At 40.2% G+C, this 23,092-nt stretch overlaps 1 protein-coding gene across 1 annotated transcript; it reads right to left on the bottom strand.

The window, feature by feature from the left end:
• Positions 1-21,216: 21,216 nt before the first annotated feature.
• On the bottom strand, positions 21,217-22,911 carry LOC110888625. The gene is made up of 2 exons (XM_022136143.1): positions 22,317-22,911; positions 21,217-22,091 (listed from the first exon to the last, which is right to left on the bottom strand). The coding sequence occupies exons 1-2, from the start codon at positions 22,909-22,911 to the stop codon at positions 21,217-21,219; spliced, it is 1,470 nt and encodes a 489-aa protein (XP_021991835.1).
• Between the last annotated feature and the right edge of the window lie 181 nt (positions 22,912-23,092).

A 23,092-nucleotide genomic window follows, 5' to 3' on the forward strand; every position in this document is an offset into this window, starting at 1 on the left:
GTCAATAAGAAAACCCTAATTGAGACACCCAATTAATTCTGCACTAGCCCTAAAATTTTCAGAACAATCGGAATTAGGATCAGGACCCCTAAAACTCGAGGGGGGCAAACCCTAGTTGATAATTATCTAAATTAAAACGTTGCACAGTTCTGATTGGTTAAATTTTTGAATCACCAAGGCTAGTCCCGAGTCTAGGCAGCCTATGAATTAGACTGCTTAGCTTACGGACCGTAAGGGGTCAGGCATACGGTCCGTAAGGGAGACCCAAAAATTACTATAAATAGCCGACATTGGCACTTAGCTTCTGTTGTTCAAACGTCGCACAGATTCCGTCTGTACGTCGAGTTATAGCTGTTACAGTACAATAAACACACACACGATCACGAGGTGCTGCCGCAATCAGGGTAATAACTCGATCGCTATTACGATTCAACGTCCGATCGATTATAACTATCCAACGATTGTCCGAGTGCTGCTCAAATTGAGCTTGTACTTTGTTATTCATTGTGATTTCAACTTGAATGTTTGAGTGCTGTTCGAATTTGGACTATGCTCTGTCATTCGTTGTGAATCCATTGGATTATTAAGTATCGCACTTGATAATAGTTGTGAGCGTTTAATCTCATGAATTGACGTAACTGCTGAATTAGTTACTAATCCCGTTTGTGTGTGCATTGTTATTTAAATTAGGTTAGAAGGCTAATCAGTAAAGCTTATACTCTGCTCGTAAATCTGCAATGTGAGTCATTCTCTTTTTATCAACTGTTTTACAAAACTCCAAATTATTTTCAAAGTTATAGTTACAGTGATTAAGTCTATGTAATCACCAAAGTACAGCCGGTATGTGGGGTTTTGTATACATTACTTATTTCCCGTCACACTTGGACAACGAGTTAGCCAAGGGGTGATATGACCACAGTCACAGACACCATTTGGACAACGAGGTAGCCAATGGATAGTCGAGTGACAAATACTGTGGGTAGTTGGTTTGAAATCAGAAACATTGTAATTCCCCTTAATACTGTAAATTATAACAAAAGTGTCGTTTTCAGTAAAATGAATGATTCACTCAGTATTTCCCCGCTGACAAAACCTTTTTCAAACATGTTTCAGGTGATCTGGTATGAGCAAAGAAAAGTGTCGTGGAGCACTCCCAACTTAGAAAAGTGGCTCAGTGTAAATAAATAAATAAACATGTTTTGAAAATAAAGATTTCCCTGAGAAATCACATTATTGTAAATTTCGGGAATTTATCCCTAAGTTATGAAACGAGCAGTTTAAATTATTAAAAGATCCTGTTTAAAAAGACTTCCGCTGTCGCCTAAATAAAATACCACGGGATTCCTGTCCCACGGCTCCTGAAACGGGTCAAACCGGGTCGGGGGCCGTGACAGAAATAAGGTGGTATCAGAGCCACTGTTTTAAGCTTACTGATTAAGCTCACTGTTCTAATTAATTTAAGACTATTGAAAAACAATTAGGAAAATTTTATTTGTCATTCTGTGAATATATGCTTATTAACTGACTAATTGTTAAAATTACAGTATGGGTAAACAAAAGATTTCTGCTATCTACCGCAAATTAGATAGTACACCTAAAGAACAGGGAACCTCTTCCTCCGAATCACCCACCAATTTAGAAGAAGGAATCTTTGTCCGTAAGGCAAATTATGAAAACCCGCTTACCCCGGAGAAAAGAAATTCAATTCTTAGAAAGGGTCTAGAGAAAAAGAAACCCATGCCAAGAGAGTGAGGTTTAACCCAGAAGTCCAGGAACTAGACAAATTAGATGAAAAATGGGCAAACCTGTATATGCTCGCTACTATAGCAGAAAATGCAAATCTTTAAAACCCTAAGTTTAGTAACAACACTTCCCAGTAAATAAATAAATAATCTGAGTGTGTTTTGTTTCCTGTTATGTTGTACAAATTAAAAGTGCAATAAAAATGTTTATTTGTTAAGCTTTGTTCCAAAGTTTTAACTTGACATTTTTGTGCATTTTGCATATATGCTACACAGCATGAGTGAGCTATCCGAGGCGTTTCAGAACCTCAACCTCTATCCTGTGCCAATTGAAGTCTCCCACAACTTCACTGGTTACATTGCTGACATAGAGGAACCTCTGGAATTCCAAGCTCCACCGCTGGAAAAAGTAAAACCTAAAAAGAGGAGAAGATATGTAGGGTGGCGAAAGGTGCGCAGAAGGAAACCTAAGAGAATCCCTAAAATAGAAAATCCTGTGAGTGTGAGCAAAGGAAAAGAAATAGAAACTGGAGAAAGTTCCAAACCAGCAGAAATAGGGATAGACCTAAAGCAAAAGGGAATAGAGATCGGAGAAAGCTCTAAACAGCCTGAGGAAATCACATTCCAGGACAAAATAGACCGCCTACTGGATAATTGTGATGTTCTAGAGCCTATCAACGATAATCTCTTCTCTTATCCTGCTACAGCCCAATTCCCAGTAAACCTAGGACCAGCTATTCCAGACCCACTAGTTCACACCCGACCATTAGGTCAAACGGAAGAATGGTGGACCAATGACTGGCAATTCCAAAATATAGTCAATAGTCCCTATAGTTTTCTCCCACAGTTTGATCCAGAACCTATCCCTAATCCGCCAATGAGCTATGAAAATTTAGCTGAACTGCGTCAGTTTGGTGAAGAACTGATAGGCACCGGGAATAGGATTCGGGAAATGGGGGAACAAATCTCCTGGAAGTACGACGAGAGGGAGCGTCGTTACTAAAACTGCCAGTGAACCAAAAGATAGGAGGGGTTTGGAGAAGTTTGGTTGTATTATAACTAATATAGTAAAACTAACTTTGTAAAATGGGCAATAAAACAATGTAAGATAACCAGTGTGTATTGAAGCAGGTATAATATATAAAACAAAACAGAAGTCGAGGCATCGACAATTTTGGCTATGCTTGCATGTTATAATGATCTGTGTATTTATCGATGATTTTGTTATCAATAATTAGACACTAATAATCCCTATTAATACTAATTAGCAGATGGAAAACGCTAATAGTGAACCAATTAATGAAGTAAATCAGTCCGAGCAAAATCAGGAAGATTGATGTGTGTAAAATGCAACATATAAATCACATCAATTAAGGCATAAAACTAACCCTTTTTAAGTACTAATGTTGGAAAAAGAGTGTTTTTGTCTTTCTTTTGTATCTTCAGGATGAAATGAGCTCAAATTCACAAAAGAAGCAAAAAGACAACTAATTCTAGCATAAATACAAGAAAAGGAATAAAAGTAGACTGCCCGTACCCTCAACAGCATCCTCCAAGGCAAATAAGAGAAAGCAGAAGACTGAACACGCCCCGTGTCCAGCGGACACGGGGCCGTGCCCAAGAAGCAGCATAAAAGACAAACCTATAAAAGCTTCTATTGCCCACCACGGGGCCGTGTCCAGCGGGCACGGGGCGTGGTGAAAGTACAGCAGGCGCATTAATTGTAATTGCGAATTACAATTAATGAGGAGAGAGAGTGTCAGACGGGCACGGGGGCGTGTCCAGCGGACACGGGGCCGTGCCCAGCCTTCTGTTCAGCCTATAAATAGGAGTGCTTGGTTTCATTCCATCTCATCCGTTGGCACACCACCTCTCTCACACTTCATCCACCACCCACCACCACCATAACACCATCATCCACCACCATCATCCATTGTCCATCATAGAGTGTGTGAGTCGTCTCGGGATCCAAGATTGATCGTAAGAGTTCTTGACAATCAAGGCCATGTTTGCCTAAGTCTCTTACATCACTTGGTGAAGACAAGTGTTTAGTATAATACTTTTTATTTTTAATCTTTTGCACTTTTTATTTGGTTTTGTATTAATGACTTTAATAACTAGTTACTTATGTTGAAGGTGATCTTTCCTTATCGTTTGTCTGTGGTGTCTTGGCGTTATTTTACTGTCTATATAAAATAAAAGATTTTCACCATTCATATCTCCACGGTCTATATGGAGGTATGTTGGCTACCTGGTCGGGGGTTAAGGGAACGGTTTGGTAAGGGTCTTGCCCTTGTTCAGCGTTTAGAGGTCCTGCTTGGGACCTGGGTCAAATTTAGTAGGATCTCCTTCAATGCCCATAGGTATTGGATGGCGGGGATCCAAACTCTTTGACCCCCTCATAAGTTAACTACTATTAATACTATAACCCGGCTATTTAGGACTGTATCCCTGCTGACTCAGACTACTTAGCCGAGGGTAACGTCACCGCCGAAAGCGGGGCCTACCACAATTTGCATTAATAACTTAATTCATTATCTTTCAATAATCCAACCCTTTAGGATTGTATCCTTGCTGACTCAAACTACTGGGTTGAGGGTAACGTCGCCTTCAAAAGAGGGGGCCTACTACAATAACTAAGATAATCTCTTAAGCAAGTGCAAAAGTGCGAAAATAATCAAAGGTTATACTAATACACGTGTCGGATCCAAGTGATTCATCTTGTCTATCTGTTTTTATTTTATTTTATTTTTCAGCATTTAGTTAGTTTTTATTTTCTTAGATTAAAACATTTTTCTCACTTTTTGATTTGATTAGACGTTGAGGATAAACCGGTATTAAAAGCTCTTGTGTCCTTGGACGACCTCGGTATCTTACCAACACTATACTACGTCCACGATGGGTGCACTTGCCCATATGTGTGTTTAGTGTTAGTAAATATCGTGTTTTTATAAATTTAAAACTTGGCTAAAAGTATAAAAAGGGCTTAAATATACATCTAAAATATATCGCACTACACACGCATCAAGTTTTTGGCGCCGCTGCCGGGGACACAAGGATTTTAAGAAAGCTTAAAATCAACGGCCTAATCAGTTTTTCAAAACCTTTTCAAAACGCGCGCACATTTTTCTGCATTTTAGTTTAGTTTGCATTTACAGTAGCCTGAACACGGGGTCGTGCTCACTGAACACGCCCCCGTGCTGCATATTTTTAGTTAGATACCCAGATACAGAGTCTGAACACGGGGCCGTGCTCACTGAACACGCCCCCATGCTCAACGTGACCAGTAACTTTAATTAAAACGCCCAGATACAGACCCTGAACACGGGGCCGTGTCCACTGAACACGGGGCCGTGTCCACTGAACACGGGGCCGTGTCCAGCCTCTGTTTCCGTCTTTATTTTTGTTTTCTGGTCCCGAGACTCAGTTGTGGTCTGTTGAGTGATTCTTATGGATCAATACTCAAGAGGCTACAACTACACCTATGATGAGGATGATTATAGGGGTAATTATTGCACTAATTGTCGTAACGCACGCTCGGTTCAATATAATAACTCATATCAACCATCCGATTCATACAATTATTATGAGGAGCCCAGGTACGAGCCATCAACTTCATATACATCCTATGAAGACCAAAGGTATGAACCTCCTCCCTCATACTCATATTTTGATGAACCAAGGTATGAGCCTTCATACTCCTACTTTGAAGACTCAAGATATGAGCCACCACCTTCATACTCTTATTATGAGGAACCATGGCGTGAACAACCCACCTCATATGAGTACTATGAAGAACAAAGTTTCGACCCTTATCCATCATATACTTACAATGAAGAACAATGGTGTGAACCATCTACTTCATATGAGTATTATGAGGAGCCAAGGATCGAACAACCGGATTCAAGCTTTGAGGATCCAAATTCTTTTTCTCTCACCGAAGTGACCAATAGGATATTAGAACACATTAAAACTATCGAACGTTACATGAAAGAATCTCGCGCAAGGGAAGAGGAATCCCGCACAAGAGAAGAATTAAATTGTAATAATAACGTAGAGATAGTTGAAAATGTAAAAATGGAAGAACAAGAAAGTGAAAAACCGACACATGAGTTAAACAATGAAAAAGGTGAGTCCGATAATGTTAAAATTCATGAAGAGTCTAATTTTGAAGAAATTAATCTCTTGTCACCTACTTTCGAAAATCATTGTTTAGTAACCCCTCATGCCAATTTTTTAAAAGAGTTAAACACTAGTGCCAAAATCAAAGAACTAGTGAGTGTTAAGTTAACTAATGATCAAACTTCGCTAATAAAAGAAGACCCTTTTGAAATTAACATTACACCGGTTCCATGTTTCTTTCAAAATTCATTTATTAGTAACATCACCGTTGATAAGGATCTTTGTGTTAACATAATGCCTAACTACATTTTTGAAAAATTAAGTATTAGTGATTTTACTCCACTTCAAATTCCCATTTTTCTATCCGATCGAAAAGTGATAAAATCAATCGGTGTAGTTGAAGATGTTTTGGTTCACACAAATCAATTGGTAATCCCAACCGACTTCGTCATCCTTGATGACGCCCCCTAGTCTTGGGAAAACCTTTTGTAAAAACTCATAAAGCATTGAAATGCCGGAAATTCAACAATCTACCTCTCCAATTAGGGGCATTCAAAAGGAGCATAGATCTTGAGCGTTCAATGAAATATCCTTTTGGCAATAATGACCCCCTAATTGAAGATGAAGCTGAACCACCCGATACAACTAACGAAGATGACCACTTTGTCGAAGAAGAGATAGCCATAGAACAAACCTTTAAGGTTCTTAATCTAGATGAGCCACAAAATAAGGTGTCTTCTAAAGACCCACCCATTGAGCTCAAAGAACTCCCTAAAGGTTTGGAATATGCTTTTCTAGGCAAGGATGGTAGTTTACCTGTAATTATTTCATCTAAATTAAATAACATAGAAAAAGAGAAATTAGTTAATCTACTTAAAAAACACAAAAACGCGATCGCTTGGAAGCTTGTAGATATTAAAGGAATAAGCCCTTCCATGTGCACGCACAAAATTTTAATGAATGATGACTACAAAATGGTAATTCAACCACAACGAAGAGTGAACCCCAATGTTCAAGAAGTGGTTAAAAATGAAGTCATCAAGCTGCTTGACGCCGGACTAATCTACCCTATCTCCGATAGCCCGTGGGTAAGTCCAGTTCAAGTAGTCCCGAAAAAAGGAGGTATGACGGTAATAACTAATGAGAAAAATGAATTAATACCAACAAGAACCGTCACAGGATGGAGAGTTTGTATAGATTATAGGCGATTAAATGAAGCAACAAGGAAAGACCACTTTCCTTTACCCTTCATTGATCAAATGTTAGAACGATTATCCGGTCATAAATTTTATTGTTTCTTAGATGGTTTTTCAGGTTACTTTCAAATACCGATAGCACCAGAAGACCAAGAGAAAACAACTTTCACATGTCCCTACGGAACTTTCGCATATCGACGCATGCCATTCGGTCTATGTAATGCGCCTGCAACATTCCAACGTTGTATGGTGGCCATTTTCCATGATATGATAGAAAAGACAATGGAAGTCTTCATTGACCAATGCCTCGATAATCTTGAACGAATGCTATCCCGATGTGAGGAAACTAACCTCGCCCTTAACTGGGAAAAATGCCATTTCATGGTAACAGAGGGAATAGTACTCGGTCACAAAATCTCAAGCGAAGGAATGGAAGTTGATCGAGCAAAAATAGAAACTATTTCTCGATTACCTCCTCCATCCTCCGTAAGAGCAATCAGAAGTTTCCTTGGGCATGCCGGATTTTATAGAAGGTTTATCAAGGACTTTTCAAAAATTTCAAGGCCTCTAACAAAACTACTTGAAAAAGATGCACCCTTCATCTTTGACAAGGAATGCAATCAAGCATTTCTAACCCTCAAGGAAATGCTAGTCAATGCACCTATCATGATAGCGCCGGATTGGAAATTTCCTTTCGAAATCATGTGTGATGCAAGTGACTTTGCTGTTGGAGCAGTCTTGGGACAAAGAAAAGAAAAGCATTTCCACCCAATCTATTATGCTAGTAAAACTCTTAATGATGCACAAGAAAATTATACAACTACAGAAAAAGAATTACTAGCAGTGGTGTTTGCTTTTGATAAATTTCGTTCTTATCTTGTTCTTTCTAAAACTGTAGTTTATACAGACCATGCAGCCATCAGGTACCTCTTCAAGAAGCAAGACGCAAAACCCCGTTTGATCAGATGGATTCTACTCCTCCAAGAATTCGACATCGTAATCAAGGACAAAAGAGGAGCAGAAAACACTGCTGCAGATCATCTCTCACGCTTAGAAGACCCACCTTTGGAAACGACCAGAGACAAGCAAATCAACGAGAAATTTCCCACAGAATCCTTGGAAATGATGGAGAGTAGACAAGAGCCATGGTATGCCGACTACGCTAATTTTCTAGCTAGCGGTATAGTCACCAAGGGATGGCCACATCATCAAAGAAAGAAATTCTTTGCTGATGTAAAGCATTACTTTTGGGAAGACCCCTATCTTTTCAAAATGTGTGCCGACCAGCTCATCCGAAGGTGCGTCCATGGTAATGAAGCACGAAGAATTCTCCGTCATTGTCATGAAGGTCCATACGGAGGACATCATGGTGCCGCAAGTACCGCACGAAAGGTATTTGACTCAGGATTTTACTGGCCAACCATTTACAAGGATGCACAAAACCTTGTAAAGACATGTGATGCCTGCCAGAGATCAGGTAATATTTCTTCCAAACACGAAATGCTTCAAAATGGCATTCTCGTTTGTGAAATCTTTGATGTGTGGGGACTCGATTTCATGGGACCTTTCCCACCTTCAAAGGGAAACAAATATATACTTGTGGCAGTCGATTACTTGTCTAAATGGGCAGAGGCCGAGGCTCTTCCAACAAATGATGGAAGAGTAGTGGTAAAATTTCTGAAAAAACTGTTTTCTCGCTTCGGGACACCAAAGGCTTTAATAAGTGATAGAGGTACCCATTTTTGCAATCATCAACTCGAAAAAATATTAACAAGGTATGGGGTCTATCACCGGGTCTCAACAGCATATCACCCTCAAACAAATGGGCAAGCCGAAGTGACTAATCGAGGTTTAAAACGAATACTTGAAAAAACCGTAGGAATAAATAAGAAAGAATGGGCCGACAAATTAGACGACGCTTTATGGGCTTTTCGAACTGCTTATAAAACCACTATAGGCACAACCCCATATAAGCTGGTCTATGGAAAAAGTTGTCACTTGCCAGTAGAAATAGCTCACAAAGCCTACTGGGCAATAAAAAACGTAAACTTAGATTTAGAAACTGCCGGTAAAAATCGATTTTGTCAAATAAATGAATTAGACGAGCTAAGGAATTATGCATATTCTAACTCCGAAATTTATAAGGAAAGAATGAAAAATTTACATGATAAATATATTAAATCTAATGAATTTCGGGTAGGAGATCAGGTTCTATTGTTTAATTCGCGACTTCGATTATTTCCTGGTAAGCTAAAATCTAGGTGGTCAGGACCTTTTTCTGTCTCCCATGTTTTTCCACACGGTGCAGTAGAAATTAAAACTCGAAATGGGATACCATTTAAAGTCAATGGCCAACGGCTAAAACTCTACCGAGGGTCCATTGAGGATGAGGAAGAGGAGATCTCACTTCAAACGGTTAACGAATAAACTCATACCTGACATGTTACGAACAGGTAAGTGTACGTTTAAAAACCGGTAAGTCTTCTAGCCATTTTCGGAAATAAGGGGGCATGCACACGAGCACAAAAAAAAAAAAACTTCAAAAAAACTTTGCTCGGCACGGGGCCGTGTCGAGGCAACTGTCGGGATAAAACCCTCTTTTCATAACAGTTACCTCATTCCACACGCCCCGTATTGCCGAAAACGCTCTGGTTCCAGGCGATTTTCCGCAGATTTCCGACGTCACTACCGAGTTTAACAACATCAAGGTATGATTCTATCATCTTTAGTAGTTAGATTAGTTACTTGCATGTAGTTAAAACATCAAAAATTGGGGAAAAATCTAGGGTTCTTCATGTTCATCCGGATCGAACTTCAATTTTTTGATGAAATCTGTTAGTAGTAGTTTAGATTAGTGTAGTAGGAAGTAAATAAACATGTATTGTTGATAGATTCGTTCGATTTCCCCACTAAAACGCCAAACCCTTGTTTTTGAACCGAAAAACACAAAATTGAAAGGGTAAATGGTTTATTTTGGGAAAAACGACACTTAGGGTTTCATTTTCGGGGGAAACCGCTACTATTGGGCTAAAAATTTTCAGGTTTTCGAAACCGGGACGAAAAATGAACTTTTTGGGTTACAGACGCCTGGACACGGGGCTGTGTCCGCTGAACACGGGGCCGTGTCCAGCCCACTGTTTGCAGTTTCACCCCAAATATCTTTGTTTCGTACTAACTTTTGGTGTATTCTTTCAGATGTCAAAATTCACAAGGTTCAACGCAAGCGAACTCGATGCTAGGGCACGATATGAGACACTCCAAACAAGACCCGAGGAGTACCCTAGGCGGGCATGTACCGACTTGTTAACCATGGTGAATCAACTTGACCGATTCAACAACATCGTGACAGGGCCACTAGCAGTTGCATTGAACACTCGGCTTCGGTCGGTACATCAATGCACCATGGAGTTCTACAGTACTTTCAATTTCACCTCGAGGTGTGACCCGTTTGACAATGAAGGGGTTGCATTTCGATGTGGCGGGACAAGGTACTCGATCTCCATGGCACAGTTTGGAGCTATAATAGGACTGTACGGGGAAGAAGAATCGGGGAATGAGGAGAATACCGGGGGATTACGAGACTTGGATGCAACTGAACGTCAAGCCGCATGGGCTCAGATCGGTGAAGGAATCTACAACCCTAGCAGCACCAAGAGTACCAAACTGAGGGACCCGCTTTACCGCTACATTCACAGGCTCCTCACCTACTCGCTGAACCAGCGTCACGACAGTAGTGGCGTTGTAGGGTTGAAAGATTTGGTTGTCCTTCACTGCATCCACAACCAGAAGCCTCTCGATGTTCCATATCTCTTGTTACGAAACATGCACCTCAATCGCCTTGCTCACGCTCCTACGCCTATCTTCTTCGGGGGATGGGTGTACCGTCTTTTCAAGCATTTCACGAGAATCCCAAGGTCCTTTGAAAGGAGTCCATGGTCGGGACGAGTTGACTACCACATTTGCCGAGCCATGAACTTACTTTATGAGGCGGAAGACGGGACGGTGAGCTTTCAAAGGACACAAGGCTATGCATGGAACCCACAGGAGGCTCTAGTTCTTCATGCACCACCTCCCCACTATCAGTACCAACCCCATGGCGATCCGGGTCAATCCTCCTCACAAGGAGGCGTTTTTCCTAACTTTCAAAGCTTACATGATCTTTTGCAGGAAAACCTCATGTGTACCAGGAACACCTACAACCTCGCCAACAACACATACCACCGGGTTGGAGCTATTGAGCGCAACATCAACGATATACAAGATGATATCGGTAGCATCCGGGAGTACATGGCGGGGCATGGGGATGGAGGTGATGATAGCGGTGAAGACATGGACGTTTGAAGGAACAAGGGGCAGGTTGGTGATGAGCCCACAGGTTTAAGTACCCTTCTCTATCGAACAATTTACGGCCTGCGTGCCGCTTGTTGAACAATTTACTTTCTTTAACTGTTTTTTATTTTCGTTTTATTTTCACTTTATGCTTGGAGACAATTAACGTTGGTAAGTTAGGATGGTTTATGTTTGTTTGGTGTGGTATTGAGTGATTAAACAGGTACAATGCAAGGGTTAGAGTGCTAAACATTAGCACTTGTAGCCCCAAAATGGAGAAACCGGGAGACAAAACCTGTTTTTCAGGCTCACAGACTGTCCACACGGGGACGTGTCCAGCCGACACGCCCCCGTGTTCATCTCCCAGACCTGCTGTTTGGTTACTGACCTGCAATTATTTGCCAGACACGAGGCCGTGTCCAACCGACACACCCCCGTGTTCATCTTCTATAAGTTTTCATTACTGGCAGTTCGCCACGGGGCCGTGTCCACTGGACACGGGGCCATGTCCAGACTGCCAGTAACATAAATCTTTGCTTTTTAAACCCACTTTTACACATTCTAATCAACCGAAAATATTATTTTTGGGACACATTGAGGACAATGTGTAATTTAAGTGTGGGGGGGGGATGCTAAAACCTTGAATTTTGCAAATCCTAATTACAAGCCTTACACAAAACTCTATTGGAACCGCTAAACACCCCAAATTTTTTCAAAAACTTTTCGTTTTTTTTTACTATTTGCTTGTCTTGGTTTAATTTGGGAATAACAAGTTCTAAAAAGGTTATATTTTTACAAATTTACAACCGATAGCGTCGTGATAATAAAGAACCAATATAAGAAAATTACGAAACGGCATAACAAGTCTAGTTAAAAATTCGATTATATATACTTGATCACATTAAAAACCCATTCCCACAAAAGTGAGTTTTGAGCCTTTATTGAGCATACAAATATACATCTTTAGACTAAATGCTCATTTTTCGTTTCTTGTGTGAATAGCCGCTTGGTTCTTACAACTCTAGAACTTGCCACGACGATACATTCCCGGTCCTTACCAACTTAAACCCAAGTAAGTAAGTGATGGAGGCATTAGGACTAACCATATTTTTCTTTCTACACCATTATTTTTCATTTTTTTCCACCTACCCAAAATCCCCCTAGTTAGCCCCTTTGAGCCTAAACCTTTCATTTCATTACCCTAAAACCTTTTCACCCACCAAATTTTTTTTTTATTTTTCACCCCTTTATTTTAGTAACAAGCTCGGTTTCTCGTAAGCTCGCTATTTTATGTGACTCTAAAAAAAATGATGATGAAGTCAAAAACAAACAAAAGCTATATAAAAGATTGTTTTGAGAAATACTTCAAAATAAAAAGTCACTAAAAACAAGGTATGTCACGAAAACCGACGCTTTTTACGATTTTCGCCCTTTTACTAACCACTAACCCAACCACCCACCTTTAACCCAAGCCTAACCCTTCACCCAAAAAGTCCTCTTGATATTTACAAAGGTAAAAAGTTAAAAAGGAGGAGGATTGATTGCTTGGCAAGCCCATGGAAGGCGTAAGTTCCATGCCGCTCTCGAGTGATTCACTAAAAATTACACCTTCGGCCGAGTGTTGAGTGATCTCCCGTGAGGTATGTGAACTTGTATATAAATGGAATTTTAATAAGGCATGCTATGCCCGAATAAGTAATTTATCTTATGAAACGTTCTAAATAAATCATAACGAATGGGATTGTAAATAAATAAAAATAAAACTTACAAAGATCTTGGATTCCCGACACTCTAGGACAAGCCAAAAACCTTCTCTTCTACTTATTCCATTTGGGAGTGTAAGCCACATTTAAAGAGTTTTGCTTGAGGACAAGCAAAAGTTCAAGTGTGGGGGTATTTGATGTGTGTAAAATGCAACATATAAATCACATCAATTAAGGCATAAAACTAACCCTTTTTAAGTACTAATGTTGGAAAAAGAGTGTTTTTGTCTTTCTTTTGTATCTTCAGGATGAAATGAGCTCAAATTCACAAAAGAAGCAAAAAGACAACTAATTCTAGCATAAATACAAGAAAAGGAATAAAAGTAGACTGCCCGGACCCTCAACGGCATCCTCCAAGGCAAAGAAGAGAAAGCAGAAGACTGAACACGCCCCGTGTCCAGCGGACACGGGGCCGTGCCCAAGAAGCAGCATAAAAGACAAACCTATAGAAGCTTCTATTGCCCACCACGGGGCCGTGTCCAGCGGGCACGGGGGCGTGGTGAAAGTACAGCAGGCGCATTAATTGTAATTGCGAATTACAATTAATGAGGAGAGAGAGTGTCAGACGGGCACGGGGGCGTGTCCAGCGGACACGGGGCCGTGCCCAGCCTTCTGTTCAGCCTATAAATAAGAGTGCTTGGTTTCATTCCATCTCATCCCTTGGCACACCACCTCTCTCACACTTCATCCACCACCCACCACCACCATAACACCATCATCCACCACCATCATCCATTGTCCATCATAGAGTGTGTGAGTCGTCTCGGGATCCAAGATTGATCGTAAGAGTTCTTGACAATCAAGGCCATGTTTGCCTAAGTCTCTTACATCACTTGGTGAAGACAAGTGTTTAGTATAATACTTTTTATTTTTAATCTTTTGCACTTTTTATTTGGTTTTGTATTAATGACTTTAATAACTAGTTACTTATGTTGAAGGTGATCTTTCCTTATCGTTTGTCCGTGGTGTCTTGGCGTTATTTTACTGTCTATATAAAATAAAAGATTTTCACCATTCATATCTCCACGGTCTATATGGAGGTATGTTGGCTACCTGGTCGGGGGTTAAGGGAACGGTTTGGTAAGGGTCTTGCCCTTGTTCAGCGTTTAGAGGTCCTGCTTGGGACCTGGGTCAAATTTAGTAGGATCTCCTTCAATGCCCATAGGTATTGGATGGCGGGGATCCAAACTCTTTGACCCCCTCATAAGTTAACTACTATTAATACTATAACCCGGCTATTTAGGACTGTATCCCTGCTGACTCAGACTACTTAGCCGAGGGTAACGTCACCGCCGAAAGCGGGGCCTACCACAATTTGCATTAATAACTTAATTCATTATCTTTCAATAATCCAACCCTTTAGGATTGTATCCTTGCTGACTCAAACTACTGGGTTGAGGGTAACGTCGCCTTCAAAAGAGGGGCCTACTACAATAACTAAGATAATCTCTTAAACAAGTGCAAAAGTGCGAAAATAATCAAAGGTTATACTAATACACGTGTCGGATCCAAGTGATTCATCTTGTCTATCTGTTTTTATTTTATTTTATTTTTCAGCATTTAGTTAGTTTTTATTTTCTTAGATTAAAACATTTTTCTCACTTTTTGATTTGATTAGACGTTGAGGATAAACCGGTATTAAAAGCTCTTGTGTCCTTGGACGACCTCGGTATCTTACCAACACTATACTACGTCCACGATGGGTGCACTTGCCCATATGTGTGTTTAGTGTTAGTAAATATCGTGTTTTTATAAATTTAAAACTTGGCTAAAAGTGTAAAAAGGGCTTAAATATACATCTAAAATATATCGCACTACACACGCATCAAAGATCAATATATAACTAGACAAGATATTGAGCACTTTATTGCTCAAGGGATAGCCAATGCTATTCCAGAAATTGTGGCTGCTGTTCAGAAACCAGCCGAACCACAATTAATACCTAGTAAACGTACTCCGGAAGATAACGGCAGTAACAGCATAAATGGAGGCGGTAATCATGACGATCATGATCCGCAACAGGCCCCACTCCCAAAGAGAATGAAAGCTGCAATGCCTGGTTGCACTTACAAAGAATTTCTTGCTTGTAAACCCGCAGAATTTGCAGGTAATGAAGGGGCAACTGCAACACTGCGTTGGTTAGAGAAAACCGAAGCAGTAACTGCAATAAGTAAATGTGCTGAAGAAGATCAACTGATGTATGCGTCAAACTTGTTTAAAGAAGGGGCGCTAGAATGGTGGAACACAGTGCTACAAGCAAAAGGAAGAAGGGTGGCCTACGCAATGAATTGGGAAGAATTTAAGAGTCTTGTAGAAAGAAAATTCTGTCCCGAATACGAGAAGGAACAAATGGCAAACAAGTTCCTGAGCCATCGTATGATAGGTGTAGACTGTCGAGGATATACTTCGACATTCTTCGAATATGCGAGAGTGGTACCTTCCCTGGCTTCGCCAGAACCGGTACTTATTTCCCGTTATATTTGGGGATTAATCGGAGAAATTCGTAACATCGTTAAAGCTGCGAGACCACGCACGATTGACGATGCTGTGGAATTAGCTAATACCTTAACCGATGAACTAGTCCGCACCAGAGAAGAAGATCGCAAGAAGGAATTGGCTCAGAAGATTACCCAAGGATTTCGTGTGGGTAATAATAGCAGTAAATTCAAGAAAAGAGGAACCGGGCAATACTCGTCACCTCCTTTCTGCAGAAATTGCAAAAGGAAACACTATGGACAGTGCAATATATTTTGCAACTTCTGCAAGGCGAAAGGACATCGGGAAGAAGACTGCAGAAGGAAAACAAGAATCTGTTATAACTACGGAGAAAAAGGGCATATCAAACCTGAATGTCCTAAGTTAGCCCAACCAGCAGACAATAAAACTAAAACGGCCGATGGAATAACTAAGAAAAATGCGCGTGCATTCCAACTGACCACTCAAGAAGCCGAACTTATTCCAGACGTGATAGCGGGTACGTTCTTAGTACATAACGTCTATGCAAAAGTATTATTTGACTCTGGTGCAAACCAAAGTTTCATTAATACTGCAACTGCCAAGCTCTTAACTTACCTCTAACTCACCTTAGGCAGATCTATACAGTCGAAACAGCAGAAGGGAATTCTGTTAACATAGATAAGGTTCTGCAAGAAGGAGAGATAGAACTGTTAGGCCATAAGTTTTCTGTAAACCTGTTACCTATGAATTTAGCCGGATTTGATGTAGTATTAGGAATGGATTGGTTAGTCACCAACCATGCTCGAATCCTGTGTGATAAAAATTCCGTAGAAATCTGTACCCCCACAGGAGAAATAATTCTAATTACAGGAGATAGACCTCGGAAGCCACTAAAATTCATTTCAGTAATGAAATTGGCTAGCTATTCAAGGAAACAAGAAATGGTGTATATGATTTCTGTAATCAATAACACTAAAAGTAAGGAACTCCAGGACATCCCTATAGTTTCAGAATACCCAGATGTTTTTCCTGAAGAATTACCTGGTTTACCACCTGATAGGGAAGTAGAGTTTAGAATTCATTTAATTCCAGGTACTACACCAATAGCTAAGACACCTTATCGATTAGCACCTACCGAAATGCTAGAATTGAAAAAGCAGTTAGATGAATTACTAAGCAAAGGATTTATACAACCTAGTTCATCCCCTTGGGGTGCACCAGTGTTGTTTGTGAAAAAGAAAGATGGATCAATGAGAATGTGTATCGATTATAGGGAATTGAATAAAGGTACAATTAAAAATCGATACCCATTACCTAGGATTGATGATCTTTTTGATCAATTGCAAGGAGCTAGGTATTTCTCTAAGATAGACTTAAGATCTGGATATCACCAGCTGAAAGTGCAAGAAGAGGACATACCTAAAACTGCTTTCAGAACTAGGTATGGTCATTATGAGTTTACAGTCATGCCCTTTGGATTAACAAATGCTCCAGCCGCATTTATGGACATGATGAATAGGATCTGTAAACCATACTTGGATAAATTTGTAATCGTGTTCATTGACGATATACTCATTTATTCCAAAAGTCAGGAGGAACATTGTGAGCACTTGCATGCACTCTTAACATTGTTAAGAAAGGAAAAGCTTTATGCCAAATTCTCAAAGTGTGAATTCTGGCTACAAGAAGTGCAATTTTTAGGTCATATGGTGAATCACGAAGGAATTCATGTAGATCCTACTAAAATAGAAGCAATCACAAATTGGAAAGCTCCACGAACAGCTATGGAAGTTAGAAGTTTTCTAGGATTAGCTGGATACTATAGACGATTTATTAAGAACTTCTCTAGGATAGCTGTACCTTTAACTAAGCTGACCTGTAAAGCCGTTAAGTTTGAATGGGGACCTTGACAAGAAGAAGCCTTTAAGATTCTAAAACACCAATTGACAAATGCTCCAATTTTAGCTTTACCTGAAGGAACAGAAGACTTTGAAGTCTACTGTGATGCTTCAAAATTAGGATATGGATGTGTGTTGATGCAACGCAAAAAGGTAATTGCGTATGCCTCTAGGCAATTGAAAAAGCACGAGGAAAATTACATGACTCGTGACCTAGAGTTAGGAGCCATAATTTTTGCCCTTAAAATTTGGAGACATTATCTGTATGGAAGTAAGTTTACTATCTATACGGACCATAAGAGTTTAAGGTATATATTTGGGCAAAAAGAATTAAACATGAGGCAACGAAGGTGGATGGAAATCCTAAGTGATTACGACTGTGATATTCAATATCACGAAGGAAAAGCGAACGTAGTCGCAGACGCCTTAAGTCGTAAGTATCATGAAAAGCAAAGACGAGTCCGTGCTCTTAGGTTAAATCTACAATTAGATTTAATGGAACAAATAAAGGAAGTTCAAGGAACGGCAATCAAGGACGATGCCGAAGGAATGAGAGGTTACCTAAAGGAACTAGAACAAGGAAAGGATGGAATATGGAGATTCCACAAGAAACGAATTTGGGTACCTAAGCAGGGAGAATTAAGAAATAAAATTCTAGAAGAAGCACATAAATCTAGGTATACTATACATCCAGGAAACAATAAGATGTACCAAGATTTAAGAAATAACTTTTGGTGGATAGGAATGAAAAAGGATATAGCCGAATACGTATCTAAGTGTCTAACCTGTTCACAAGTTAAAGCCGAACATCAGAAACCTTCAGGACTACTACAACAGTTAGAAATGCCTGTATGGAAATAGGAACTCATAACAATGGATTTTGTTACTAAGTTACCCAAAACCAGAAAAGGTAATGATGCTATTTGGGTAATTGTGGATCGATTAACCAAATCAGCTCATTTTCTACCAATGAAGGAAACCTTTAGCATGGAAAGGTTAGCCAAGTTATACGTAGATGAAGTACTATCCTTACAAACCCTGGAAGACATGCTCCGAGCATGTGTAATTGATTTTGGTAGTAATTGGGATAACCATTTACCATTAATTGAATTCTCCTATAACAATAGTTATCATTCGAGCATCGAAGCTGCTCCATTCGAAGCACTGTATGGACGCAAGTGCAGAACTCCCGTTTGTTGGGCAGAGATAGGAGAAAGTCAGTTATCAGGTCCAGAGATTGTACAAGAGACCACAGACAAAATAACTCAAATCAAGGAAAGACTGAAGACGGCCAGAGATCGCCAGAAAAGCTATGCGGACAATCGCCGCAAGCCGTTAGAATTCCAAGTCGGAGACAAAGTACTATTAAAAGTATCTCCTTGGAAAGGAGTAGTACGATTTGGTAAGAAAGGAAAACTGAGTCCAAGATATGTTGGACCATTTCCAGTGATCCAACAAATCGGACCAGTAGCTTATCGTTTACAACTACCAGAAGAGTTAGCTGGAGTACATGATGTGTTTCATGTATCCAATCTCAAGAAATGTCTATCCCTGGTAGTACCTCTTCAAGATATAGAGGTAAATGAAAAGCTGAAATTTGTAGAGAAACCACTACAGATCGAAGATAGAAAAATCAAGTTTCTCAAACATAAACGACTAGTACTAGTAAAAGTCAAATGGGAATCCAAGAGAGGACCAGAGTACACTTGGGAACTGGAATCAGAGATGAAGCGAAAGTACCCTCATCTATTTCAGTAAATCTCGAGGACGAGATTTTTCTCAAGGTGGGGAGGATGTAACAACTGTCACTAAAATCAATAATTAGGACGATAATTAGTCAATAAGAAAACCCTAATTGAGACACCCAATTAATTCTGCACTAGCCCTAAAATTTTCAGAACAATCGGAATTAGGATCAGGACCCCTAAAACTCGAGGGGGGCAAACCCTAGTTGATAATTATCTAAATTAAAACGTTGCACAGTTTTGATTGGTTAAATTTTTGAATCACCAAGGCTAGTCCCGAGTCTAGGCAGCCTATGAATTAGACTGCTTAGCTTACGGACCGTAAGGGGTCAGGCATACGGTCCGTAAGGGAGACCCAAAAATTACTATAAATAGCCAACATTGGCACTTAGCTTCTGTTGTTCAAACGTCGCACAGATTCCGTCTGTACGTCGAGTTATAGCTGTTACAGTACAATAAACACACACACGATCACGAGGTGCTGCCGCAATCAGGGTAATAACTCGATCGCTATTACGATTCAACGTCCGATCGATTATAACTATCCAACGATTGTCCGAGTGCTGCTCAAATTGAGCTTGTACTTTGTTATTCATTGTGATTTCAACTTGAATGTTTGAGTGTTGTTCGAATTCGGACTATGCTCTGTCATTCGTTGTGAATCCATTGGATTATTAAGTATCGCACTTGATAATAGTTGTGAGCGTTTAATCTCGTGAATTGACGTAACTGCTGAATTAGTTACTAATCCCGTTTGTGTGTGCATTGTTATTTAAATTAGGTTAGAAGGCTAATCAGTAAAGCTTATACTCTGCTCGTAAATCTGCAATGTGAGTCATTCTCTTTTTATCAACTGTTTTACAAAACTCCAAATTATTTTCAAAGTTATAGTTACAGTGATTAAGTCTATGTAATCACCAAAGTACAGCCGGTGTGTGGGGTTTTGTATACATTACTTATTTCCCGTCACACTTGGACAACGAGTTAGCCAAGGGGTGATCTGACCACAGTCACAGACACCATTTGGACAACGAGGTAGCCAATGGATAGTCGAGTGACAAATACTGTGGGTAGTTGGTTTGAAATTAGAAACATTGTAATTCCCCTTAATACTGTAAATTATAACAAAAGTGTCGTTTTCAGTAAAATGAGTGATTCACTCAGTATTTCCCCGCTAACAAAACCTTTTTCAAACATGTTTCAGGTGATCTGGTATGAGCAAAGAAAAGTGTCGTGGAGCACTCCCAGCTTAGAAAAGTGGCTCAGTGTAAATAAATAAATAAACATGTTTTGAAAATAAAGATTTCCCTGAGAAATCACATTATTGTAAATTTCGGGAATTTATCCCTAAGTTATGAAACGAGCAGTTTAAATTATTAAAAGATCCTGTTTAAAAAGACTTCCGCTGTCGCCTAAATAAAATACCACGGGATTCCTGTCCCGCGGCTCCTGAAACGGGTCAAACCGGGTCGGGGGCCGTGACAACATGCACCTGATTTTTCTCGCTAGATGCTCATGTCTTCTTCTTCTTCTCTTCACAAAAACAGTCGTCCCTCGAACACAATGTACCTACAAATCTTAACCCTTGTGTAGAAGCATGCTTCTCACAACCATTAAAATTGGTTAGCTACTTAGTTCTACCATTTTTATGAAAGCGTTACCAAGCCATATGTTAATTTACCTTGATTTATGTGGAAAATAAATTTACAACAACAACAGTCCTAACTCACTTTCGTAGGAATCACGATTGTATTTAGCTTATGCAACAAGCCCTTTTAAACCACCCGATAGCTCGGGAGGACGAGTAGGTCTCGTGAGGGTTATATAGGGAACACACCCACAACGTTCATTTAACTACAAAAACGAAATAACAAATTATACAACAACAAGAACAACAACAAAACTACGGAGAAAAACTAAAACTAATTGTGAAAGAGCTATACAACAACAATTAACTTACCACCTCATGGTGGTCGAATGGTGTGCTTGCCACCCACGAACTCTTCAAAATCACCTACCGATGATTCATACCATTTGTTGCTAAACGGTCCAAACTTCCTCACCTCCTCTTCCTTTTTCTTTTCTAGAGGTGACTTCTTTGCCTTCTTCTTCTTGACCATCTTCTTCTTTGTTTCTCTAAACCTACCAACCATAACACATACCTTTTTGTTTGGATTTATGTCCTTCTCAGGAGACTTATCCTCACCGAGTGGGTTAGTAAAATTTGGAAAAACATTTAAATTTAATTCCCGGTCCCCAAACTTCATGCTTACCGTTCCCGTTGCACAGTTTATTATGGCATTAGCTGTTGCAAGGAACGGTCTACCCAGTATAACTATTGGTTGTGTGTCCTCGACACACCCAACATAATCAACTACCAAGAAGTCAACTGGGTAGTAGCACTCATCTACCTTAACAATCACATCTTCCACCATCCCCCGTGGATGCATGGGAGTCTGATCGGCCAACACCATGGGAGTGTCAAACTTTTTCAATGGACCAAAATCATATTGGTCATATAGACTCCCGGGCAAAATACTCACACAAGCTCCAAGATCTAGGAGCGCCTTCTCAATTTTGAATGTACCAATTGGTATTGAAATAAGAGGATCTCCCGGATCTTGTGCTTTTTGGGGGAGGGCACTCGATAAAACGACACTAACATGAGATATCAAATCAACCGGTTCGGGTAATTTGTTGTGCCATTTTTTTATGCTTAACTCCTTTAAGTATTCCACATGAGCCGGAACCTTTTTATTGTCATCGAGTAACGGTAAATTAATTTTTGCTTGTTTAAAATTTTCCCACCTCTCGTCCTTCGGTGGGAACCGTTCCTCAACTCTTGATGCATTAATCGGTTTAAGTTCATTTAAACAATTTTCACAAAAAAAAAAGTTTTAGTTATATTTTCAGTTTTAGTTTGTGAAGTCATTTCTGGCTCATGTTCACTTTCCGGCTCATCACTTACATCTTCCACTACACCATCAACGAATTGTGGTAGTGGAATGCTTTGAACACCACAATTTTCATCATTCGGAAGAAAACTTACCGCGCTAATGTGTACATTCCTCACATTGCTCGTGCTTGAGCTTTGATTCTTCGGGGTTCATCGCGGTGTCGCTTGGAAGTCTCCCTCCACTTCCTCGCATTTGGGCCATTTCTTCCGCAAGTTGACCCACTTGCTTTTCCAACGCCTTGTGCGACTTGTCTCGCACCTCAAACTCCTTCTTCATTTCGGATTTGATCTCTTGATTTGAAGTAGTGAGGGCATTCATAGCATTCATGAGTGCATCAAACTTAGAATTTATCGAGTCATCACCGCCCATTTGAGAGTTTGAATTGCCACTCCCATTACCGCCTTGATTGTAGCTCCTTTGGTAACCCCCTTGGTTACTTCCTTGGCGAGTTTGGTGCGAATACCCCCCTTGATTTCCCGATTGGATATTCGGCTTCATTTGGTTAGAAGCATTACCATACCTAAAGTTAGGATGGTTCCTCAACCCGAGGTGGTAAGTGTTGGAGTTCATATCGTATTGCCTCCGGTCTCCATACACTTGATTCACATCCGCGGTGGCTTGGCAATTCTCGGTCCGGTGACCGATGTCACCACATTCTTCATATATGCTATATTGTACCGCACCCACTTCTTTCTTCTTCATGCGGGCTAATTCCCGCTCCAACGTATCAATCCGATCCTTAGAACCATGGTTGTAAAACAAGGTTTTCAAGGCCGAGTACTCCCCGAGTAGTCGCTACAAGGTAGGCTGCCGAGGCGACTTTCTTCGACTCCGCCTAATTACTCGGAGTCTGTCAAACATGGTCAACCTTGGCTAGAATTGG

The sequence above is a fragment of the Helianthus annuus genome, chromosome 11 (genome assembly GCF_002127325.2).
Source record: "Helianthus annuus cultivar XRQ/B chromosome 11, HanXRQr2.0-SUNRISE, whole genome shotgun sequence".
NCBI lineage: Eukaryota > Viridiplantae > Streptophyta > Magnoliopsida > Asterales > Asteraceae > Helianthus > Helianthus annuus.

Bases quoted from the DNA above. Each gene is read 5' to 3' on its own strand.
- LOC110888625 (XM_022136143.1), bottom strand. From the start codon at position 22,911: ATGAAGAAGAAAGAAGTGGGTGCGGTACAATATAGCATATATGAAGAA. The intron at 22,092-22,316 runs GTACACATTAGC...ATGCATCAAGAG, and splicing joins GCACGAGCAATGTGAGGAAT to TTGAGGAACGGTTCCCACCG.